The sequence below is a fragment of the Diprion similis genome, chromosome 1 (assembly GCF_021155765.1).
Source record: "Diprion similis isolate iyDipSimi1 chromosome 1, iyDipSimi1.1, whole genome shotgun sequence".
NCBI classification, from domain to species: Eukaryota; Metazoa; Arthropoda; class Insecta; order Hymenoptera; family Diprionidae; genus Diprion; species Diprion similis.
The window spans coordinates 2265032-2289972 of NC_060105.1; the positions used below are offsets into that span (position 1 = coordinate 2265032).

Sequence of the window (24941 nt, forward strand, 5' to 3'; positions counted from 1 at the left end):
AAACTGTAGTCAGAAGGAGGAAAAATATGTGAAAAACCAGAAAATGTCTGAAATTCAATGCAAGACTATCAACATGTTCACCTTGGTCTTGTCGGTACAATCACATTCACACCATCATTAGTCGTGAATGATACCATTCACGCACACTGGTAAGAGGTAAAAACCTCAAATTCAAATGCCACTAGTCCATTACTCTATGCTACATCACAATCAAAATATTATGTTACAACTTAGGATAGGTACATCCTGCATGTACAGGTACACCCTTATATCTCCTGCTTTGTTATATAATTCAATCGAAAATTACGATTCGCTACATAATAATATGTAGGTATGATAATTATAAAACAAGCACGAATAAATACATTAATTATATTGAAAGAAAATTCTTTATCTTTCTTTCTTTCTTTCTTCACTAATTTCATTACTATTTAGATAAAAAAAAAAAAAAAAAAAAAAAAAAAAAAAAAAAAAAAAAAAAAAAAAAAAAAAAAAGGGAATTCTACACTTTGGTGTTTCAGCAAATGTAGAGCGATGACTCTCTCCTGTTGCACTCATCTAATTCTCGACGACAATCATTCGTATGTATTACATACGATCGAGGTCCCAATTGACCGTAATGCAATTATATTTCACATATTATGCATTCAAGTATTGTAATTTAAATTACATATGTGAACGTATTTCAAAGGGCGGAGTGAAAGTAAGATCTACGAGGGGGGGAAGCAAACAAATTCAGTAAAATTGAGTGAGTTTTGTTTCTTCAGTATCCATTTGATCAGTCTTATGGGATCCTAAGCTACTTTTTTTTCAATGTTTTCTAAATTCAATCGGTATACGATATTACTCGACAATTTTAAAAAGACAGATAAATTATTAAAAAACATTTGCGGAAAGAGAAGAAGATAGAACTTGAATGATTTGTGAATTTCTTTCCAAGTCTATCGGAATTTCAAGCAAGGTATATCCGTTACACCATCTATTACTCGGTATATCCTGCGGTAAAAATTTTTTTTTCAATATTACAATTTTCCCGTACCCTCTAAGCTGTAAGGCGATTTTCCTAAGGCACATTAATACAACGTTGCTCACGATCCGATGCACAAGAGAAGAAGTCGTTTGTTGCATCGTCCATTCTCATCGGTTCAGTGATTTCACCGGCAGAAAAAACAGAGGAAGGGAAAAACTCTAAGATAAACGACTATATATGCGCATGTGACACGAGAAAATTATTCCTCAGTACAGAAATTACTTTGGTAATGACTAGGTCTTACAATCACTATTTTACGTGTCGTTATCTATACAATGTATGTCTATTATGGCGTAATGATTGGCTTGCGGACTTACCTATAAATATTACTACACAGTACGTGTCCATGCGTATGCATATATACAAGTTGTGCGCACTCTGCACGCGCGTATATGTATGCATATTCATGAGTAACAAAGAGAATGAATTGAAAAAAAAAAAAAGAAAACAATCTTTTCATGGCTGCGTACGAACAACAGTCGTGGTAAATCGTATTTACGTAAATATTCTAAAATTGAATCCTGTAATTGCTAGGCCGAGGTATTGACCTGGCCCTGGTAGGTGGTAACGAAGAGGTCGAAGCTTCGCTGCTAGCAGTGCCTCCGGAGTCACGTCCTCCGCTTTTACTGCTGACCGTACTGCCGGTGCTCTGTCCTCTGGAGCCAATTTGTTTTCTCAGGGTGCCCCGCCCCTCGCTGTCGCTGAGACGACCATATTCTCCGATACGTCTTGACGGCGGAGGGATCATGGAACGGCCCTGATTTTCCCTGTGTTTCACCTCGGCGATTGCCTGTTTCTTTCGCTGAACATCTCCCAGTCTTTCGTACTCCCCACTGGGTCCGATCATCAGTGAAGGAGATTTCCTCGTCGCAGTGCTCTGAATGGAGACCTCGGAGCTTGAAGATTTTTTCCGCCGTTGACCTTTCGAGTCAAGTCTGCCATATTCGAGGGTGCAATTACCAGAATCGCGTCCCTTCATAGCAGATTCGATTATCGGTCCTGGGTCCGACTTCTTACGGGTTTCCGTGTCGCTCAGACGACAGTAGCGTGGGTTGTTTGTCGCTTTCAAGGAACGTGGAGGACGAGGCAACGAGCTCGGAGGGAGACTGCCAGCCCTGCGTGGCTCCCCCTCTTGCATTCTCTGTCGCTGAGAACTCCTACCTTGTTTTTCCAGCAACATCATCTCCTCCGGCCTACTGTCCGACAACCTGGACGCCGTACCTTTGAACCTCGTAGCGGCGGCAAACTCCAGCAAATCCCCGGAAGCTTCACCTCCCGAATCGTCGAGGAGACGACTTTTACTGGATGCAGTACTCGAACTACCTGTGCTATCTACACCCGCCAATAATGGCTTGGGTATTTTTCCTTTTCGCGACGTAGTGCCTGGATTAGAGAATCCTGGAAAACAGCAAAGTGCCCGCTGAAAAGAGAGAAAAATACCTCCGTTGGAAGGGGTCCGGGACCTGGAAAGAGTGTTAGTGCACGCCACAACAGTGCATGCTCACTCAAGGATGGTGGGAGTGGGTTAGGCAGGATTAGTCGGTTCTCACTCGCAACAAAATGAACAAAAATTCCATCAATGTCGCCAAATCAACTCTGTTAACTACATACTGTGATTAATATGTATTTCAAATATATCTCAATGAAAATCAACATAACATGACAGCACATGCGCAGAAGTTAATTATCTTACAGGTATAAGTACTAATTTTTAGGCGAATTGATTTGAAAACGGAAACAGTTCTGTCCGATTCAAACTTCCGAAAAATGTGTTTGTACATAATTATTTACTATATTACGCGTGACGGATACTAAATTAAATAAACGGGAAGAAAAAAGTCAACACACGTCAAGTTCAGTTGAATACAAAGAACGAAAGAAAAATAGTTGACGAATATGATATTTCTATACTTGAATCATGATTTGACAAGCAATAGATTCCGTCATATATCGAAGTTGAGATTTCACTTTTAAATTATGAAAGGGGATAGACCACCTGGAAACGACTTCAAGTAATTTTTAGGGATTATAAAACCCTTATTTCTCCAAGCTTCTGGCTTGAACGTTGCACTTTTGATATAAAATATATCGTCGACTAATGGATTGAACAGCTTTAAAGAATGAAAAATAAATAAGAATTCTTAAGCACACAACAAACATCAAGTGGGTTAATTTGAGTTTGGGAATCATTAACGTGAACTTCAAGTACGGCTACTGTGAATAATTGTCTGCACATACTATGTGTCGTCCAATGAAATAGTGTTCCATTATTTAATAACACATTAATGACTCTCGGAGGGGTTCGAGTTAAATTCAGTTACAAACACGAACACAAAAATACCTTGTAGCGTGTGATCTGTAATACTTTTTATGACCTGTGACACTTATTTCAGCTAATCTAATTAATATAGAAGAATGAGAAATGAATAAATTAGATCGTTGTCAACATATAGATCCTTCAGAACAATGAATTGGTGTTCATTGTACCGTCTAATCGGAAAATATAAATTATCCGCGAGCTGATGCGTTACCTAAATTACGGAATTGTATAAGGTCCTTTCTTTATAATTTATGAGCAATTTTTTGATAAAAAACAAAACGCTACACAGTTGAGATTCTGCCTACCTTGCTGAGAAGCTGAGAGTCTAGTTCTTTCAATTGGTCATCTAGGCTTTTGTTGGTTTGCTCAAAGCTGCCTTGCTTTCTATATTTATTATAGCTGTCGGAAACGGCAAAAGAACCACCGCTACCGTATCCACTTCCGCCGCTTAAAACACTGCTCACTGTAAAAACAAAAGTTCAACGTTAATTTTCACGAAGTAAACAATCAAATATCCATCGATTGCATTCCCCAGCTGTTTCTCTAATCTCAGTTCATTTTTTAATAGTCATTACCGAGTTCCGGTGTAGAAGTAAGGACCGTATGATGATCTGCAGATGTACTTGAATGAGATGAGTGAGCTGCGGGGTAGCTACCAACTCCGCTACTGCTACTACTGTCCTTGTCATACGTATGTTTTTGCAAGACCCGTATCATTGCGTCTCGTTCAGCCAGTTTTGATTCCAAGTCTTTCATTCTGTAACGTGACAAGAAGATCGTCAACTCCTTGTGATAGCGGAATTTTATCAACTATAAATGTGAAAGTAAGATTCGGAATGAAAGGCAAACCTTGATTCGAGATCGGCAAGCTTCTTCTGCGCGGCATGTACCTCGTCCATGTGACGCATTTTCTCGGAACGAGCCTCCGCTATCATTTTTTCAGCATCTTGGCTCGTTTTCTCCAGTGCCGCGATTTTAGCATCCCTGATAAGGAGAACAAGTGATAGTTCATCAGCATCAATCGGAACACGAAAGATTTATTGTTTGACATTTACTTTCATACGGATTGATTGTTGACGACAAGTGAAAATTACGATCTTACTTGGGCAAACTGGCAGCGTCAATAGCAGCTTGACGAAGGGCACTTTCTTCCAGGTATCGTTGTTCCCATTTAGTCACGTCTCCTTCTAAGGACATGATTTTTTCATCTCGTTCACGTAACCTTCGTTTCAATTCAGCGATTGTCTCGCCGTTCGATGCGTGCTCGCCACTATTCGTGCCTCCGCATCCACCCTCTCTCAATTCTCTCTCCAACTGGCCTCTAAGTTGTCGCTCCGTTTCTTCTCGTCTATCACTTGATGCTTGAAGCGAGGATAAAGCGCGTTGGAGCTGACCGACTCTCTCAACGTAGACCTGCTTCTTTCGAGACTGAAAAATTAATATTTATATGAGCGATGAAAAAACAGTAGTCAAGAAGGGCAAATAAAAGACAATGTACGAGAGCGTTGGCAATATTTACACACCTCTTCTTCCAGGCGGACAACATTTCCCTGTGCATTTGTAAGAGCTGTATCTAAAATATCAATGTGTGTTCTCTGTTCCTGCAGGGTTGCTCGCTGTGCTGCCAATTCAATTTCTTGTCTCTCTTTAGCAGCCGCCAGTTCTTTGTCTAAAAATGATGTATCAAAGAATAGCTTCAGCACAATTGAACATTTAACCATATGCACCTTTTTGATACTGAGCCAGAATGTTTGAGCTTACTTTGGGTGATGAGTTGACCGATTAATAATTCTCGTTGCGTTAGTTCTTTCCTTAGAGATTCAACGATTGGAGGAGTATCCGTTCGTGAAGCCAACAAATCAATTTGCTCCCTCAACGCACGATTCAAATCAGTCAAGCGACGGCAGTCGCCTTGGAGCCTAGCTCGAGCAGCCCTTTCCAGTTTCTCTCTGCGCTCGCAAGATGCTGCCAATTCCTCATGGGCACGATGAACTTTGGCTATTTCATGCTCAAGTTTTTGGGACTTAGACACTTTGCCGTAGCATCGTTCGAGCTCCAATTTCAACGCGCTGTTTTCCTGGATCAAAATTTGCACCATTTCGGCCGAAGGCCAGATCTCGCCTGCCGCCGTTTCCCTCTCCTCCCTACCTTTTGTTTGAGGCCTGTACAGTAAATTGAATATTCAGATGCAGTTTCAATGGTAAAACGAAAAAATTAAACAACCCAACAGCAACAAGTTTGTCGACGCATCACCTTGGAGACGTTGTGCGTGGATCATAACTATCCGTATCAGTTTTCCCAATCCTTGATAGGTCAGGTTGAGATCTTGAGAGTGTCAATTTTTCTGTTGGACCAAGAAGTCTATGTTTACTCTTGAGCGGTAGCATAGTAGAAGTGTACGACGGAGGTGGCCTGTCTTCGAATTCGGTTTCACTTTGTTTACCGCGCTCTCCATCTCTCTCTCGCATCCTCATTTCTATACTACTGCCATTATTGGTCAATTTTCCATACGAAGGTATTTTCACTTCTTTAGCAAGGTGTTTCAACACCTGTAAAAAATGTTTCTCAAATTATTTTCAAGAACTATTCACAAGAATTGAATTCCTGACTGTACCTGTGATTGATTGAGATAGTCATCTGGAATATCAGTTATTTCTTGGCACCCTCCACCTCCTCCGGGCTGCTCATAATGATGATCGTCATGAGGAAGACTGGTCAAAGATTGCATAGTTGGGCTATTAGAGTGGCCCTTACCTCCACCCTCGCAGTACAGATAGCCCATTTCTCCATGTTCTCTCACCATTCCTGATAATCTGAGCAGAATAAAAACGTGAAAACTTTGACGATTATCGTTCCAGTAAATTTGCGCAATTTTAGCCTCACGTAACGGATTACTCATGCCAGATGAATGAATGAAAGAAAGGTATCGTTACTCGAGTTCTTCAGCATGAAATGCTCTATTATCTAACTATGTGCTTCTGCATTGGACAACCTATTTACTCGTATTGAAATCAATAATTATAGTATATGATTGTAATGTAATATTGTTAGTCGAGCGAACAATGTGATGTTTAAAAAACTTGTATAGATTTAAGTGTACACTGCGCAGTGAATTAAATTGTAGTAGAGTGCAGAAGGCTAGAATAAAATATCCTGCGGAAGAATTTATACGATTTGAATAAATGTTAAAAAAAAATTATTTAACCTGCTAGATGGTGTCCAGGAATTTTCGTCGTTGGCATTGTGTATGATAAGGGTGTTATAAGAGCTGGTCGAAACATCCAGGCTACTTCTGTTAGAACCAACGCTGGTTCGATTAGAACTCAGATTATCCTTAAGGCTATTTCTATTGGAACCGTTGATGCTGTCTTTGAGACTGTTGCGATTGGACCCAGTCAAGCTTTCCTTCAAACTATTTCTATTCGAGCCATTTAGACTATCCTTCAAACTGTTTCTGTTCAACAGATTGCCCTGGAAAATAGAATCATTTACAATTTTACGTAACAGCATTAAGCATGCAGCCGCGTACAATGCTAATCGCACAATGGCACTGGCGTCATGTACTCGTGCCCTACCCTGAATGCTCTGCCACATCTATTCATGAGATGCAAAGAGATGATTTAATCTGTAGGGAAAAGGCACAGTAGGAGAAACCGCATACACACTTACTTGAATATTGGGAATATTCTCTTTGTGGCTAGACGATCTCGACGGAGTTTGCTGCTGGTTTTCTTGGCCTTGAGGTTCCTGACGTGCCGTATGTCTTATTACATATCTTTCTTCGTTACTCAAATTTTCATTTGATGTTGATACGTCTGTATCGCTGCCACTTAAGCTCTGCGGCAATCCACCTGTTATGAATTATTATCATATGAATTACACAGTGCGTTGATTTTGTTAATGTTCATTTTCCTTTTAACATTGTATCTTTTTATTCTGGAGACAGATTTGGACATTTTTTAATAAACTTTATTGTCATTGATTGTTTTGATACTGAAATGTTTATCGACGTGAACTTCCTGGCTTTCTAAATACTTGAGAAATAATAAATACAACATACCTTGTGTAGGAAGTTGCTTGCGTTGTATATTATTGTTAGCAAATGGTAGGAATCGACCAGTTTGCTGAAGTGAACTCATTTCTTTAGGAGATCATTTATTTACAAAAGTTTGATATCTGAAAATTAAAAAATTTTACATCAATGAGTTTGATCTTGAAAAAATTGATATATGTGATTCATGTGTCCGGAATTTATGGTTACCAATTGTAGCAGATAAATGGACATATTTGCAAACTGCATAAAATGAAATGATCTGATATTTGTTATTGACAAACCTGGCCGAACTAAAACGAGAAATCTCATCACAGTTCCACCGAGCAAGACCGAATTACAATAATAAAGTGAACGAATGAAATAAAAGAAGGAGAATTAATTACAGTGCTTTGAATATTGCTCTGCAGGAAGAGGGGTAAGAAAAAGAGGAATTAACAATTGACTTCAAGGATGTAACGCATCGATTATAAAACTTCTGAGTCTGGCGAGTGGTTGTATGAAATGTGGAATAAATCCTGAGAAATTTTCAATGATTAGTCTGATGTAGAAGGATGAAAAGTAAAACACAGAGATCGAAAATGACGTGCGTATATAGAATTGAGAGAGAGATAGCGAGGTGTATAAAGTGTGACAGAGAGCTGGAGAGGTGTCAACATTCTGGAATGTTGATTATTTGAAAATGAGGTGGTCTCTCGACATTCCGACGTATCGATAAATGTGCGTATAAACTGGCGATAATGCCAGTATACATTATTACCTTACGTGAAATAATCTTTATTTCGAGCACATAGAAGACTATATTTTTTTTTTTTTACAGCTACAACGCACAGAGCTGTATAAATAAACAAAAGGAGATTAACACCATTAGGGGGGGAGGGGGACCAGCCGCGCAGCTCAATCAGGGGCGAATATCGTTCGAATATTGTTGAACAATTACTCACACGATCGGGGATGCGGAAGAGAGCGGAAAAGCGATAATATTCTAATAAATTAATACACTTCTCTCCTCACACACGAGAAATAAAAATCGTTAGTACTCACATTCCTCGTCAGAGGGCGACATCGATTCCCCCTCTTTCGCAACTGCTTCTTTATTCTCTTTCTTTTTCTTCTTCTTCTTTTTTTTTTTTTCACCGTCACCCAGCGGCGGGGTCAATTTGACATTTGTTTGCAAAATTGATAAAAGACTTGGTTGTAAAATTAGAATGAATAGGTAGAAAAATTTCGCAAGTATTACTATTACTGCGTATGATTAGGTATTTTAGATTTGTCAAATTCATACATTTTGCGGTTAAAGCGTGACCTTACATGTTCAGCGTTATAATCATGAACGCAGCCAACGATACGTGAAATTTTACTGAATCGATGTACTTAGTCGAAGTGTCGATTGAACGTGAATGAGAACACGATGATGTCCAGCAGAAGAATTTCCGGACTTTATCATCAATTTGCATTATCGCGATTGAGAAACGTGAATCAACGATGGCACTCGATGATTAGCAATAACCTCGCTAAAAATATTTACGGAGCGAAAAGTCTTGTTAGCCAACCTTACCGGTCAACGTCGATCGGTAATGTCACTCCCGCTGAAGCCGTACGATTCTCACTTTTTTTCATCATCGCGATGAAATTTTTTTCGCCTTTCTTTCAGCGGAAAGAGACATTCGGAATATTTCAATAGATACTCGGCTTCTTGCGCAAACTGAAGTCATGAAAGGCGAAGGAGATCATGGTCTAAACTTGAACTACGAGGATATTTTGAAAGCACAAAAAGATGACAAAGTTCTCATCGTTGACGTTAGAGAAGATGAAGAAATCAAAGAGACTGGAAAACTACCTGGCAGCATTCACGTACCGAGTAATTAATTAACGATGCTCTTTCGTTTTTCAAACTTAGGTTATATCCACCAATGGTTGTGTCTTCTAATAAAACTCTGGCATCGTATTAAGTATGTTTTTGTTTTCACCTTTTAGTGGGGGAGGTCGTAAACGTATTAAAAAATTTGCCGGAAAAGGAGTTTTTAGACAAATACCAAAAGCCAAAACCCACCAAAGATACCAAACTCATATTTAGCTGTCGCTCAGGGAAACGAAGCGCCACCGTTCAGGAAGCGATGCTCAAACAAGGATATGAAAAGTAAGAATGAAAAACTAGTCTCTGGACATCTGGTTACAATCTAAACAAAAATCATTGAAGCATTTTCATGTGAAACTTGTCAGGCAATAAAACGAAAATGATTTTCAACATAGGTCCTACAACTACACTGGCGGATGGCTTGACTGGGAAAGTAAACAAGCACCAACGGCTTAAAATCACGAGTGGTAACGCGGGGCGATGACACTCTAAGCAGAATTCTTGGATTTTTAGACAAATATTTTGTACGTTAATTTCGAATTAAAAGTAGAAAAAAATGTTGGAATTATTGTGTATTAAACATATTTTCAGGATACTTTGAATTATTTTATTATACACAGGGTGTCTACTGCAAACGAGAATTTAGACTCCAGGACAATAAATTGAAAAATTCTAGTACCTTGACTTTGTTTTCTTATGACTTATTTAAGAATAGGAATAATTGTTTAGGCGTTGAATCTGAAAAAGTAAAAAATTTTTATACAGTTTATACACAGAGAGAATTGCTAGCGATTGCGTAGTCCGTCGTCTGCTAAAATTTAATTCATTCAAGGCCATGTGTAATGGGTAATATCCAATGTCACAGTTTTTATTAAAAAGTGTATTACGACAACTTTTCCAAGATGAATTAGAATATTGCAGCACCTTTTCAGCACCGAGGAGCTATTTTTGTTTTTCAGAATAATTCCAGAATTTAAGGATATTTAAGGATTGGTAGACACCCTGTGTACAGGCTGCCTTAAACATACAGCGAGAACCGTTTAACTTGGCAATAAAATGACACCGTTTTGTTTATATTCGATGCAAATTTACACTGTCCGTTATATCGGATATTAATATCAATCATTGGATCAGACCGAACAGTTTAATTCAATCCTTGTTTTGTTCCTGAGCAAGCTTCTGATTAACCATCTCTCTGAATTGCCCGAGAATAAGATTTTCCCGTTTCTGCCTTTCCTCTTTGCTGAACATCGCCAAAGCTCTCTTTTCATCCGCCGAATAAATCTGGTTCTCTTTACGAATACGCACAGCTTCCATACGCCGGTGTCTGAAATTGACAAAACATTGAATGGAAATGCTTGAGCAAGTGAATTTTATAATAACCGAGCATAATCTTTCTCTGCAGAGTCGCTTAATATTTTGAGAGTTTGCAAAAACTCTGTGCAAAACTGCAACAACACAGTGATTACAAACAAGCATGAGACAGTTTGCATACCGGCTTCCACTCATGACGTAACCGACAGATTCGTAAGACGCGATTTCGTCCGACGTTAGGCCAATTTCACCTCTTCTAGGTATACGTTTTCCCTCCGCAACGTAGGCAGCCATGGCTGCTCCCTCACCAGGAAGCAGGGCTTTTCCAAAGTCCTTCGCAGAGAGAGTGACGTGTTGTTTTTGTACAGGACCGACCAGTTCTTCTTCGCCGCTATCATCGGAGCTGGAGCCATGACGTCGCTTTCGACTTTTTTCTACCGTTTTTTTCTCAACCCATTGAGGCTGCTCAGAATCGCTATCGTCGTTGTCTGAGCTGCTGGACGAGTTTCGTTTCTTCTTTCTTTTCTTTTTACTTTTCTTTGCCTTCTTCTCTTTCTTTAATTTTTTGCTTTTCTGAAAATTTGATAAATCATGAGCGGTAGAATGATTTGATATTTTCATAGCCGTTTACGAGATCGACCAAAACCCTTAAACCGCACAAAACTCACCTTTTTCTTCTTCTCCTTTTTCCTTTTCTTTTTTTCTTTTGAGGTTGAGTCGTCTCTGTGTTTGTTCGACGATTCCTCCTCGTCGTCCGAACTGTGTAAATAAAAATGGTAACGTCACGTGTCAAAGAATCGTGATGCGATATGTGGCGAAGTAAATCGCCCAACGTTGTTATCTGCGGTGACTAAAACTTTCAACTCACTCTTCGATCCGAGTCGGAGATTTTCCCCAAACCCTTTCTACACCGGTAAGACCGATCTGTTCCCTGTCCCGTCGTCGCGTATCCATAAACTCATCTTCCTGGGACGTGTAGTTGTTCCTGATCAGGTGTAAGTAGAAAACAAGAAGTACCTAATTATCAATGGTCTTTCAAAACAATGTAAAATCGAATCGTTTAACGTGTAACAATGAATACGTCGTGTATTTTTTTACCGGTGATGCAAATGCGTGCTGCTCGAACTTCTCTCGCTTCTCTGATACTTGGACCGTTTAGAATCATGGTGCATGTTACCGTCGATTTTACTACTCCGTTAAATTTATTTATTACTGTTTATTTCGATCCAGCATAACGTCTTGACTGAGGTAGCAGAAGCACTTGGCTGTCACCCACCGTGGCAGCCATGTTGTTATTATTCTGCTTCGACATTCTCGATTCTTCGATATTCGATACTCTCGAGATTCGACCACCGACCTGTTCTACGCTTTAATTTCGATAGGCGGGAATCAATCGCTATTTGAAAATTGCTTGCGAATATTTGTCGGCTAAATAATAGGGTAATAACAAATAAATTCTTACACTCGCTAATGCACGATTAAAAATATTAAAACTCGAGGAATTTGTGATAAGGATTTATTCTGAGTTCAAGTCGTTTCTTTCATTGTAATCCTTTTTCTTTTTCTTTGTTTCCACCTTTTTTTTTTTTTTTTTTTTATACAAAAATCAAGTTTATTCGTCAATTTTATAGACATATACCTGTTATGTAGAAAGTTTCATCATCGTTTAAGTATGTTATTATCGTAATGTTGTTGTTGCTGTTATTATTATTATTATTATTATTTATCGAAGCATCTGGTCAAATACGCGCAATTATCATACAATCTATAAGCATAATCTTCTTGAAAAGACCTATTCTTACTGACCAGATGATTCATTTTAAACAATAAAATCCTAGTACACCTGTGGACGTTAATTCAGAGACGGCGTATTTTTCGGCCGAGTCGATTACGTTGGTAACATATAAACGTAATCGACTGGACCAAAAAACTTACCCTTTCCGAATTAATGTCCACACGCGTACATTATTTTATTGAATTTGGTATTTAGGAAAACTATCATTTATTACTTTATTTCTGTTTTTCTCGTTGTTAATAGTTACTTATCGATTTAAATTTTCATAGTCAATATCATTTATCGATGCGGTAATGTCATATGAATAATAAACATGACGATGGTACGAATAATAACAATGTTGACAACAGTAATAATAATAACAATAATAATAATAATAATAATAGTAAGACATAATAATAAGAAAAAGAAGAAGAAGTAGGAAAAAAAGATGAAGAACAATGATTATTCGTGATACAAAATCGACTAGATTACTTTCGCCTGTGTATAGAAAACTAAAAATACTCTTTGAAAAACATTGTCATCATGTTTTTTATCGAACTTAACTAGTGATACAATTGAACGAGTTTAATAAACAACAAAAACCTTTCAAACACTTTGACAGAAAAAGTACCACAGTATATATATTGTTACTCTTTGTATTTCACTAAAAATTATAAAATATTGCTCATATAGAACTGAGGGTTCAAACCAGCGGGGAACGATTTTTTGAAAATTAATAGGAATGGGAACCGCGAATTGAAGCTGAAAAGAGAGAGTGAGAAAAAGAGAGATAGCGATAAAATAGAAGTTGGCGCTATACTGACGCCATATGGTGTGCCTATTTAAATCGAGCTTCTAGCTGGAACCGTGGTTGAGTATAATGCATGTAGTACTTATAATACAGCAGCTATAATAAATGGCGGCGTCAACTAAGATATGTTATATATGTATATATATATACGTATGTATACATATATAAACGCATACAGCAGTAACATCCTATGTTAATTATACCTAAATTAACCTATTTTGCAAATTTCCTGATTTTCGTAATTTATTATTATTTTTTTTTTTTTTTGCGATTATTATTGTTGTTGCTGTTATTATTATTTAAATTGTTATTAAGCATTCACCATTATCGTTATTACTTATTAATGATCGTATAACAGTAAGGTTACGATTATTATTACTATGATTATTATTATTATTTGATAACGTACGTGTTACTTATAATTTAAACGCTCAATCAGATCCTTTCGAGTATAGATCAGTTCAATCAATACTGCGTAGAAAAAGATTTCCATAAAGGTGGAAGAGATCATTTTAACGTGATTAGGTGTATATGACATGTTCTTTTATGGGGGGTGTGGATTACGTAACTTGTGTCAGATTGGTATATACTTATTCCATTATTCTTTTTTCCTCCTTCGTAACAATTAACAACAATTTTTGCTATCAAACAATGAAAAAATGACTAGACAAAATAAGTATACATACATGTATGTAATTATGTATTGTGTATGCATTCTATACATGCATAATACGGTTACCCTATAAATTTGTTTAGAATAAAACGTGGCAGGGTACGGTATTTAACAATAAGCTCGTGCGTCTCTGCAGTGGTAAAGTAAATAATCTGCGCAATTTCCTCTAAACTTTAGTATTACATAGTCAACTAATCTTACTATTTATGCGAAATATGCGTTTTTCAGCTTTATATCAAATGCCTCTCTCTTTCCCTCTCTCTCTCTCTCCCCCTCCCTGTTTTCTATGTTTTATTTTATTTTACTTTCTTTTTTTTTGCTTCGTTATATGATGAAATTTTGTTTTTACTATAGAAATAAACGAGACCTGCGTTTTATCATTATTACATATATGTATATATTATGTAGTTTCAATTGATCATTCACACCCTCACAAAATATTCTGCCACGTGTCTTAAATTTATATTCGGATAATTCATATTTGTTATCTATAATATATAATATATATATATATATATATATATATATATATATATGTATGTATATTTATATATAATATAGTATATATTTATATATTGTTTTTCCCCCATAGTTTAATTTATAATAGGTAACTATCACTGTGCTTATACTTCCACAACAACATTTAATTATTAGTTTTTTTTTTTTTTTCCCCAACTTATTCTCTCAATACTTAGTATTCACTCTTTTATACTTATGATAAATAACTATTCTTATTTTAGTTTTCTTATCTCTTATGTTTTTATTTACCGTACTAAAAGTGTCAATCAATCAACGAGGGAAAAAATAATCGGGTATGGAACCCATTTTTCAACATGTCGAGGTGATGAGAAGCTAAATCATGAATGAAAATTGTATCGGCGTTTAAATAATCTAATCGTGTATTACACTATTATATTTCATTTCGGTATGTGTATAGCTACTACGATACAAACATTTAATATCTATATTCATTCGATATCGAACAGAATTTTTGATAAGACAAAGAAAAGAAAAGTAAATAAAATCACAAACAAGGACGAAAGACAATTCTCTCTTTTCATTCAATTATTATCACTATATACTCAAGGTTCGTTTGAAAATATATCAAATAATTATGCCCATATATGTAATTGATATACTTAAAAATAACGAAACAATCAATATGATTACGATAATAGTTTATATACTGTTACAAACACTTATGAGCAATAAAATGCGGACTGGCCGTATAAGTTTATAATCGATGCCGAATCCCGTTCGGCGCCAATTTCCTGTGCCGCAGATATTTAGAATTTCACTATGAGAAAAACGCAGTTTAGGTTTGTTATTTTTCAATTGAAAATGTGGCCCCCTCTGTGATTTCCCGCGAGTCTGCAGCCAGCATCGATCATCCCGTGTACCTGCTACAATTTCCATAAAACAAAGTGATCTCTGCATGGTCTTCGCTTGAATCGTGTAAAATTTTTGTCTTTGTACGTACAAAACAGCGACCTCTTTTGTCAGAAAACGTGGTATCGGAAAACTGAATTACAGGTATGTATATGTGACGTCGACACAGTGTTGATAACGTGCGTTCAATTTTAACTCGATCAAGTCGACGATGGAAGTATGGAATCTACCCTGATCCTAGGATACACTTCGTTTCCGCGATTTCAGGTACGGCAGCAAAAATTCGATGTAAGCAACTTTTTACGGTTGTTCGGTAAACCCATTTAAATCCGTTAATCTCCTCTGCCGCAAAGTCACAACAGGCTCGATTATTTATACTGTCGTTCAGGCCCGTGATTATTGCAATGTGCAAGCACTGGATTTGGGTGCAATTCGTCTGTGATCGTGATCAGTCTATTTTTCCATTCGTTTTTCTAGGCATACAGCGAAGCGTCTGCTGGTTCAACGGTGGTCAAAAACGAGGGTGTAAACGGGGCAGTGATCGTCCCTCAAAGAATTGGGGCGATGTGTGGTTTGGCAGTGGTGGAGGCGATTTCGGATAGTTTAATATCGATGGGCATGCGGTCGTCGTAGAGCGTCGGAGCCTGGAGAATTATCCCAGCTGTCCCGACGACGACGGCTAGCGTGAATATCCACAAGAAGAGCCTGTCGAGCACCATCGCTACGTACTTCCAGTCCTCCTTCACCTGCGACGTCAACATAACGAGGAGGATGAAAGTACTCTACCGAGGGGTTAATCACTCATCGATTTGATGTACACCTGATTTCAACAATACAAGGATTCAAAAAGATTTCAAAGGATTTCAAACGATTTCGAAAACTTTCGGATGACTTAAGAAGATTTCAAAGGATTACAAGAGACTTCATGGAATTTTGAAGGATTTTTTTACAAGAAAATTTCCCGGATTTCAAAGATTGCAAACTGTTCAATAGTTTTTAAAAGATTTCAAGAGATTTCACACGATTTCAGAAGATTTCAGGGATTTCAAATGATTACAAGAGACTTCATGGATTTCAAACGATTTTTTGAAAAGAAAATTTCAGGGATTTCAAAAGATTACAAGAGACTTCATGGAATTAAAAAAAAAAATTTCAGGGATTTCAAAGGAAAATTTTAGGGATTTCAAAGGATTACAAGAGACTTCATGGAATTTTGAAGGATTTTTTTAAAAGAAAATTTCCCGGATTTCAAAGATTGCAAAGTGTTCAATAGTTTTTAAAAGATTTCAAGAGATTTCACACGATTTCAGAAGATTTCAGGGATTTCAAATGATTACAAGAGACTTCATGGATTTCAAACGATTTTTTGAAAAGAAAATTTCAGGGATTTTAAAAGATTACAAGAGACTTCATGGAATTAAAAAAAAAAATTTCAGGGATTTCAAAGGAAAATTTTAGGGATTTCAAAGGATTACAAGAGACTTCATGGAATTTTGAAGGATTTTTTTAAAAGAAAATTTCCCGGATTTCAAAGATTGCAAAGTGTTCAATAGTTTTTAAAAGATTTCAAGAGATTTCACACGATTTCAGAATATTTCAGGGATTTCAAATGATTACAAGAGACTTCATGGATTTCAAACGATTTTTTGAAAAGAAAATTTCAGGGATTTCAAAAGATTACAAGAGACTTCATGGAATTAAAAAAAAAAAATTTCAGGGATTTCAAAGGAAAATTTTAGGGATTTCAAAGGATTACAAGAGACTTCATGGAATTTTGAAGGATTTTTTTAAAAGAAAATTTCCCGGATTTCAAAGATTGCAAAGTGTTCAATAGTTTTTAAAAGATTTCAAGAGATTTCACACGATTTCAGAAGATTTCAGGGATTTCAAATGATTACAAGAGACTTCATGGATTTCAAACGATTTTTTGAAAAGAAAATTTCAGGGATTTTAAAAGATTACAAGAGACTTCATGGAATTAAAAAAAAAAATTTCAGGGATTTCAAAGGAAAATTTTAGGGATTTCAAAGGATTACAAGAGACTTCATGGAATTTTGAAGGATTTTTTTAAAAGAAAATTTCCCGGATTTCAAAGATTGCAAAGTGTTCAATAGTTTTTAAAAGATTTCAAGAGATTTCACACGATTTCAGAAGATTTCAGGGATTTCAAATGATTACAAGAGACTTCATGGATTTCAAACGATTTTTTGAAAAGAAAATTTCAGGGATTTTAAAAGATTACAAGAGACTTCATGGAATTAAAAAAAAAAATTTCAGGGATTTCAAAGGAAAATTTTAGGGATTTCAAAGGATTACAAGAAACTTCATACAATTTCGAAGGATTTTTTTAAAAGAAAATTTCAGGGATTTTAAACGATTTCACAAGATTTTTGGAAAAGTGTACACCAGATTTCACGAGTGATTAACTCTTCGTACTCGACGGTCGTATAGCCGACATCCCGACGCCGTCGTGGGCAACCTCAACTTACCCGGGTGGAATCCTCCTCCCTTTTTGTGTGATCGGCTATGAACCTGATGCCCTCGATGGCCTTGTAGAGCTCGGGGCAATGGTGCCAGTGATGAAGAGAGTGGCAAAGGGCGTCGACGCTTTCCTGAGTCGGAAGCTGGGGCGGAGGAACGACGGGAGCTGCTGCAGCCGGAGAACCGTGGATCCGACACGTGCTCCCGAGATTTACGGCCTCCAATTCCCTGGGGATCGGGGGAAAGAATAAGGTCACAGAGCTGTCTCGCTCCCTTCGTCCCGCAGGACGTTGACTAAGATATCGGGGAATTAATTACGGGGTCACCTATATAACCTGGGTAGTTATAAAAAAAAAAAGATCGTTTTTTTTTATAAGGTGTTCATTCGAAAGTAATATACTTCGAGTGTCTACCCTGAAAACTGCATAAAGATATTCGCAGTAATGATGCAGTTACAGCGATTTGTATCCGACCGGATGTGCAACGACAAGGGCATCAAAAGAAGGAAGAATGAGGTGGACACGGTAAAAAAAAGGTCTAACGGAAGCGTTGACATCTTGGAAAGATCCGTCATGTGGTCCATGAATTAATGATTTCATGTTAGTTTCAAATAAACCAGTTATTTCATTGTAAGTGTAAACTGCGCTGAAAACTTTGAACCCCTTTTTCTCGAAACAGTGTTTTCAAAATCGGTACCAGAAATATTTCCATGACTACTGGACGATCGGGATCTAGCTTTGCACAGTTATGTTTCACACAATAATCCAGTACTTGTAAAGCCATTTTTCCTTAGATAAATACTGCCAATAAACAATTTTGAGACAAAGAATCGCCTGATTTATTCCTGGGACTGCAACGATCTTAAAAAATTAAATTTTTAGATTCTGGTTCGACGTCTACTAGTTTTTATCTATTTACTTTGAGTAAAAAATTAAAAAACGAAGGAAAAAAAAATGGTGGAAGCCCGCCTGGTACCGCAAACGCTAGCAACAAAAACACGTCCCAGGAAAAGGACTGTAACTTTTTTACAGTTTTGAATTTTTCAATAAAATTTTCACACAACGTAGACAAAACATGATACTTCAAAAGACATATAATAGTTGTTGAATAAAACTCAGTATTGTGCAGGAAAAATATTCTAAAACATAATCCTTGTCTTAGCCGTTTAGCCAGGTACATGTAAACCCTCGTAAGTACCTTGGGTGCAACTCGTCCCGGGAATCAAGACTCGGGAAGAGAACCGAAGACTCGACCAATTCGGACGCTGAGGCTTCGACGAAGAGCGATGGGTCCCTTAATTCCAGCCCGTTGCAAGTTCGCACCATTACTCGATGATTGTGATGGCCGCCTATACTCCGTTTGTCGATTTGATACTGCGGCCTGCGAAAGAGACGCTGGTGAATCATGACTCCTTATTTTCATTCCAGCTCGACGTGAAGTTGACGGAAAATTATGAGCCGAGTGTCCTTATTCCGTCCAACGTCACTCGCCAAATTATTATACCTGCGCATTACAAGCAGCCTAGGAAGAACGTGAATGAAAACTCTGCGGACCCATGGAGCCATGGTGTGAGTCTGAGGCGAGCGGAAGTGGACGTTCAACACAACGACCGTTACGCATATGCTGAAATTTGGAGAGATAAGTTTAGTCGGAGGCTTGACGAGGAACCGTTTAATAATCTAAAGTCACATATGAATCGTACCTAAATGTGTCTAGGATCATGGTGAAGAGGACAAATTTGCCGAGGAGAGGAACCACCAGGGAAGTTGGTGGAATAATCTCTGCCAGCAGCAAGAAGAACACAGTCAGTGACAGTAGAATCGAGATGGACAAACTCACCTGGAATCAGAAAGTTTGGTCAGATTACTCGAATCGATCGTCGATTATTAGAAAATATTCGGTTCGTAACCGCATTTTGGTTTATGGGGTTCTTCGAACCTTGAGGAACTGAAATCTGAAGTCATTTTTGAGCTGCATAGCCGGCGTTTCGCGAAATCAGTAAATTTTTACGTTTTCCCCGAAAACTGTTGTCGGTAGATAAAAAATGACTTGACCATCGCGTAGAGCAGAAAATTCTACATCGAATTGCGTTCTCATATGTAGGAAACGGAGTCGGATCAAGTGATCAAGAAAAACGGAATTATTTCACAAAAATTTCCCAGATACCGTCGATAAGGAGGATTTCTTTTTTCTGACTTTGTTAATCCGACTCCGTTTTCGACATAAGAGGACATAATTCGATGTAGAATTTTTCCCCCTACACAATGGTCAAGTCATTTTTCATCTATCGAAAACAGTTTTTAAGGAAACTGCAAAAAACGTCAAATTTGGCCGTTTTTCCGAAACCCCGGTTATGGAGGTCAAAAATGGTCAAAAAAATCAAAATGCAGTCCCGAGCCAAATATTCTGAATTCAGAGCTATTTCGACTGGACTATACATATATTACTATATAACCCATAATGAAATTACGAAATGGCAATTCGATTCTCGGAATCAATTAAACTCCCGATTTAAGGTCGCGGAATGGCGATCCGGGCAGTTGCAGGGTGTAGGTGTGTACATGTCGTATAATTGTCAGCGAATTGTTCAGCGTGCGGCATTGATCTCGTTTCGTCTCGACAATGTCGAGGTGTGAGGAGAATGCGACTCGTGACATTCTCCGATCTCTCAATTCTATAGTCCCGGGTACTCGGGGCCATTGTTTTTGGGTCAAGATGGCCAATATAGGACAAAGGACGAAAGTGTGACTCAAGCATCGAGAGGTGCCTCCTCGAACCGCGTATATACAATCATCTGCCCAAGGATCGAGGCTCGGAATAGAATTTATCGCGGCGGATTCGAGAAGCCCTTTCACCCGATCATCCCTGGGATTAACCGGGTTCTATTGTCGAAACTCAATTTTAAGTTTAGAGTATTTGTCGAATTACTATACTCGTAAGCTACGGTGTTTCCTTCAATATGGTCGAATTATAAAAAAGAATTTGACATCGATCATTCAGGATTTAAAACTGCTTTAGAACGCGATTCGTAAAAAAAATTTAGCAGACTCGTTCGATTTCACTCCGCTGCACGACGAGTTATTTTACTCGGAAGATTGTTCTCTTTAACTTCGTTAATTTCTTTTAATAAGCAATTTTTCAAAATTGCTCTGTTTCTTATTTTCATCAAGAAATAAAAAATCCACATCGAAGTTCATGTTTACGATTTCGGTCCCATCTTCTTCACATTTCTAATACAAAACCTGAAAATCCTATGAACACCCGACATTCTACCATCTTCTGATAAATTATTTAAAAAAAAAGTATTGATTTCCAGCCGAGTAGGATCTCGTCGAAGGAGATTCCGATTGGCATTCCGCTCCTTTACAGCTCGATTAATGTAACCCACCTTTTCCCCACTGTCGCTTGGTAAATAGAAGACTAAAACTGTCAGGAAGGATATTCCCATGCAGGGTATTATCAGGTTGACCGTATAAAACAAGGTCTTTCGCCTCATCGTTATGTTGAACGTGATGTCGAGGTAGGGCTCGTCGCAGCACGTGTAGAACTTCTCGTTCCTGCGCAAAGGACAAAATTAGAAACATTATTACGTTGGGGCGTGCCAAGGGAAAAAAAAGGTTTATTTTCTAACGGGCATCAAATTTTCGTAGAGCATTTCAAATAGAAAATCTCAGCCAAATACGAGCTCTTAATATTCATACTTAGAGGTGCCTATTTTATTTTTTCAGTTTTCCATTTAAATACGTAACGTAAAAAAATTTGAATTTTTTTTATTTTTACAGGATTTCACGCTCTATAAAAAAAGTACTGAGATAGAATTTTCCTAACTTTAACTAATTTTTTTTACAGAGCATGAAATTTTCTATAAGAGTCATTATTCCGATAGTTTGAAAGTCAGGTCGTTTACTTACTAGAAAAAATAATTGAAAAATTTTCCGATCTTTTCACATGTTACTTAAACAGAAAACCGAAAAAATAAAAAAAATAAAAATAGGCGTTTCTAAATACCAATATTAAGAGCTGATATTTCGCTGAGGCATTCAATCTGAGATGCTCTATCCGTTTTTTGACGCGCGTTTGAAATTTTCTTTTTTTATGTCTTTGATATTTACCTCACCGCCGGTACCTCCAGGATATCCCATTCAACCGACGTGTAGAACGCCGACAAATCTACTCCGATTTCAACGACGTTACTCCCACGAATCTCGTCTATGTGCCTCAGGTCGACCTGCGAGCAGACGGACTTGCATCAGAAGGAACTTATCGTTAGTAGGTGAAAAGCTCGCGATACGCTTTTATCGCTGTTATCAAGAATCTTGGGAAATCCAAACCGCCAAACTTCTACGGCATACTCGCGTCCCTTCGACGTTTACCAAATTCTAGGGTTCGGCAGGTCGAAGGCGACGTGCCCGAGGGCGAATGGGACGTGATTAAATCGAAGCACGTAATCATTTCTTGAGGAATTTTTCACGACCTTGGTCTACAGGGGATCATGTTCGACGGGATAAGAGGGAGCCAGGATTCCTGATCCCCCGTTGCAGGGACAGGAAGGAAGAACGAAATTCCATGATCCTCGAGTGTATAATATCTCGTCTCTGTTGTTCGACGTCGAGTTTTCAATGGCAGCCGGATTCACGTTCCTACCCTCCCGGATATAGGTATCGAGGATTTTTCATCACTGTCGATAGATGATGGAATCGGTTAATCGATGTGTTTCAATTTTCAAGGCAGAAACTGAAACGACCAAGCGAAGCTTAAAACACGGACCTTCGGATCGAATCCCCGGGCGCGTTTTCAGTAGAAGAGATCCCGCTTTGGTCAGACGTGATGGTAATTGAACGCTCTCATCCTGTTTACCTGCCCGAGGCTTTTTCGCTTTCGATAAAGCGAATGGTAAGAGAATTAAATGGAATTAAAAAAAAAAAAAAAAGATGATATGGGAAATGGAAAATGGTGGCATAATGCAACTATACTGTATCGTTTTCATTCTCTTTGAACGACTGACTCGAAATAACTGTCCTTTTCTTAGCTTAGTTGGGGTAAAAACTTGGAAGTGTTAGTATTTCGAATGGTCGATAAGTATATCGAAATTTCAAACATGCGAAAATAAAATAACGAAAAATGAATTGTTCGAAAATCAAAATTTTATTGTGTAAAATTAGGTGTCATTTTAATCAGTTAAACCTTTTCAAAAATAAAAATTTCGAACAATTTCCCTTTTGTTATTATATTTTCGCATGGCATGTATGAAATTTCGATACATCGGCGATTCGAAATATTGATCCATCTACCCTATATACTTAAAATGTATTTTACGCAAGTAATCATAGAGTTCGATTACATGTCCAAGAATCTCTTCGATATTTTAAAGTCACGTGTATCGATGGTGAGTTGATAAAAAACGAAACAAGGATTAAAACGTTGTTCAAACGAAAAAATGCAGAATAATACCGAAGAAATTAAGAGACGCGGACTGTAGCCCGGGTGAAAAAACCGTTTCAAAATCGATATTCGTATACTTTCATCGCTACGCAGCTGTATAAATAGCCTCTGCCATGCAGGTACATTAAACTGTCGCTAGAGAAACGATGATTGATCGTCGCAAGGGCGACAAGAAAATTAAGCGGTGTGTTTAAAGGGATTTTTTGAGTCCGTTGACAGATACAAGGCTCGAGTGTTTGCTGCATGATTGTTCCGATTGGTCGTATAGTAATCTGACGTACAAAGTCAGCTGTAATACCAAAACAACGTCACAGAGTAAATATGATTTCGCATTTAAATAACGAACTGCATTTGGTGATGAATTATTTATGCATCTCTTATGTTATTCCAGGTACAAGTTGTTATATATATATTAGCAGTGATAATTACGCCCGAGAAAAAGCAAAAAAGAGTTAAACGACTTATGCAATAAATGAAAAACTAAGTCAAACTCAAGCTGAAGGCCGGACTGAAAATTACCAGTATGAATAAGCCGAAGGTTGTTAAAGTTTTTTTACTCAAACAGACTGACAATTAACGAAACCGACGAGCTGGACGAGGCTAAAAAATTTCCACCGTTTATTCCACGCGGAAAACTGTTTCACCCGTATTTTTTGGCGAAAGAAAAATTTAACGAAACGGTAATCAGGTTAGAAATATTCGTCATATGTATATGTATATTGTATATATTTTTATGTCCCACGATAATCTATATACATACATATATATATTTATGTATGTATATAGATTATCGTGGAACGTCTCCGCGAAAATGAAGCTCGGAAAATACACGAGCCACTTAATTCTGGCCGATACTGAAACAGGGGGTTGGATAATAACAAAAGGGTAATCATATCGCAGACAATTAATCATTTTCGAGATGGTGTACGTGTCTGTAATATTCCTCATTATACAACGAGATTGAAAAATACGTTTTCACATTTTTTTAATAAACCACCACCTTAATCAACCCTCCTTTAAAAAATCGGCTTTTATATTGTCCAAGCAATGCTGATTTTGGCGTTAAAAAATACGCTATTTATATAGCACATTCCTAACTATATCATACCGTGCATATTTTGACATGCATGCTGAGGGAAAAGAAAATATTATCGAATTATAATTTATAACGTTTATTCCCGACTCAAAAGAACGGGATAAAAGAAGCGTATTATTCCCTTTTATTATTATTATTCCCTTCTTTTTCGGGGAAATATAAGATTTGCGGGAATTATGGAGCCGTCAAAACAATCTTCGACTTTATTCCCTTGTTACATAAAGTATGCTGTAATGGAAACTAAGCCTCGACGTCGTGGCCGCAATCAGTTTCAACTATCCGTACTTGGCTTTACCGCGAATTGCCTCGAAACGATTCCATTCCAAGTCGTGATTATAGGCGTTAGACACGCGTTACGTCGGGTCTCGTAAATTCTTGCGCAATGTATTTAGCGCGCGCTAATTAACCCCCACCCCGCCATTCAGTTCTTATCCCCGAAGACCTTACTTAGGTCTGTTTCTCCTGGAAGGAGAGGAGGACACGGCTTCTGATCGTAGTCAATCAGTTATCGCCTGATACGGAGATGCATGTGCATATCATGCATGCACGATTAGGATGTATATGATGTATACATGATGAGATATGAAGATACATCCAAAAACGTTGATGTGAAAAAATGGATCGATTATATACCGGCAAAAGGTTGTAGGTATTGTCGGTTACGCCCTTTAGTTACGAACTTCATGAAAATTAATCCCA

General features: G+C 37.7%; 4 protein-coding genes across 6 annotated transcripts in view; 1 reads left to right on the forward strand and 3 right to left on the reverse strand.

The window, feature by feature from the left end:
- Window positions 1-726: 726 nt before the first annotated feature.
- Window positions 727-8472, reverse strand: LOC124404360 (angiomotin-like). Of its 2 annotated transcripts, XM_046878445.1 has the most exons (14): window positions 8346-8430; window positions 8162-8236; window positions 7411-7526; window positions 7020-7201; window positions 6556-6821; window positions 5965-6163; window positions 5604-5899; window positions 5112-5512; window positions 4874-5019; window positions 4453-4778; window positions 4200-4334; window positions 3926-4107; window positions 3656-3813; window positions 727-2450 (listed from the first exon to the last, which is right to left on the reverse strand). In XM_046878445.1, exons 3-14 carry the CDS (start codon window positions 7487-7489, stop codon window positions 1539-1541), a joined length of 3282 nt encoding a protein of 1093 aa, XP_046734401.1. In that variant the 5' UTR covers window positions 7490-7526; window positions 8162-8236; window positions 8346-8430; the 3' UTR covers window positions 727-1538. The 2 variants fall into 2 exon arrangements, with proteins under 2 accessions (XP_046734401.1, XP_046734408.1); XM_046878452.1 differs by lacking the exon at window positions 8162-8236 and having other exon boundaries at window positions 8346-8472.
- Window positions 8473-8736: 264 nt separating this feature from the next.
- Window positions 8737-18619, forward strand: LOC124404399 (rhodanese domain-containing protein CG4456-like). Of its 2 annotated transcripts, XR_006929005.1 has the most exons (5): window positions 8737-8975; window positions 9056-9262; window positions 9379-9541; window positions 9655-9817; window positions 18608-18619. XR_006929005.1 is itself a non-coding variant. In XM_046878498.1 (4 exons), the coding sequence occupies exons 1-4, from the start codon at window positions 8813-8815 to the stop codon at window positions 9713-9715; spliced, it is 594 nt and encodes a 197-aa protein (XP_046734454.1). In that variant the 5' UTR covers window positions 8737-8812; the 3' UTR covers window positions 9716-9843. The 2 variants fall into 2 exon arrangements, 1 of the variants encoding a protein (XP_046734454.1); XM_046878498.1 differs by lacking the exon at window positions 18608-18619 and having other exon boundaries at window positions 9655-9843.
- On the reverse strand, window positions 10312-11828 carry LOC124404392 (NKAP family protein CG6066). The gene is made up of 5 exons (XM_046878485.1): window positions 11672-11828; window positions 11442-11558; window positions 11242-11332; window positions 10755-11146; window positions 10312-10586 (listed from the first exon to the last, which is right to left on the reverse strand). The coding sequence occupies exons 1-5, from the start codon at window positions 11743-11745 to the stop codon at window positions 10409-10411; spliced, it is 852 nt and encodes a 283-aa protein (XP_046734441.1). The 5' UTR covers window positions 11746-11828; the 3' UTR covers window positions 10312-10408.
- LOC124404374 (acetylcholine receptor subunit alpha-like) overlaps window positions 15200-24941 on the reverse strand; it is a 55076-nt gene continuing 45334 nt past the window's right edge. Inside the window, exons 8-14 of the mRNA XM_046878464.1 lie at window positions 21817-21932; window positions 21093-21261; window positions 19407-19543; window positions 19208-19327; window positions 18902-19084; window positions 17713-17932; window positions 15200-15969 (exon numbers count right to left, since the gene is read on the reverse strand). Coding sequence (XP_046734420.1) covers window positions 15772-15969; window positions 17713-17932; window positions 18902-19084; window positions 19208-19327; window positions 19407-19543; window positions 21093-21261; window positions 21817-21932 — 1143 coding nt within the window. The 3' untranslated portion in view covers window positions 15200-15771. The remainder of the gene's footprint in view (window positions 15970-17712; window positions 17933-18901; window positions 19085-19207; window positions 19328-19406; window positions 19544-21092; window positions 21262-21816; window positions 21933-24941) is intronic.

Bases quoted from the DNA above. Each gene is read 5' to 3' on its own strand.
- LOC124404360 (XM_046878452.1), bottom strand. From the start codon at position 7,489: ATGAGTTCACTTCAGCAAACTGGTCGATTCCTACCATTTGCTAACAAT. The intron at 5,513-5,603 runs GTGATGCGTCGA...TTTACTGTACAG, and splicing joins CCACGCACAACGTCTCCAAG to GCCTCAAACAAAAGGTAGGG. The intron at 5,020-5,111 runs GTAAGCTCAAAC...CATCATTTTTAG, and splicing joins CGGTCAACTCATCACCCAAA to ACAAAGAACTGGCGGCTGCT.
- LOC124404392 (XM_046878485.1), bottom strand. From the start codon at position 11,745: ATGCACCATGATTCTAAACGGTCCAAGTATCAGAGAAGCGAGAGAAGT. The intron at 11,333-11,441 runs GTGAGTTGAAAG...TTATTTACACAG, and splicing joins TCTCCGACTCGGATCGAAGA to TTCGGACGACGAGGAGGAAT. The intron at 10,587-10,754 runs GTATGCAAACTG...TGTCAATTTCAG, and splicing joins TACGTCATGAGTGGAAGCCG to ACACCGGCGTATGGAAGCTG.
- LOC124404399 (XM_046878498.1), top strand. From the start codon at position 8,813: ATGATGTCCAGCAGAAGAATTTCCGGACTTTATCATCAATTTGCATTA. The intron at 8,976-9,055 runs GTAATGTCACTC...CCTTTCTTTCAG, and splicing joins TTACCGGTCAACGTCGATCG to CGGAAAGAGACATTCGGAAT. The intron at 9,263-9,378 runs GTAATTAATTAA...TTCACCTTTTAG, and splicing joins TGGCAGCATTCACGTACCGA to TGGGGGAGGTCGTAAACGTA.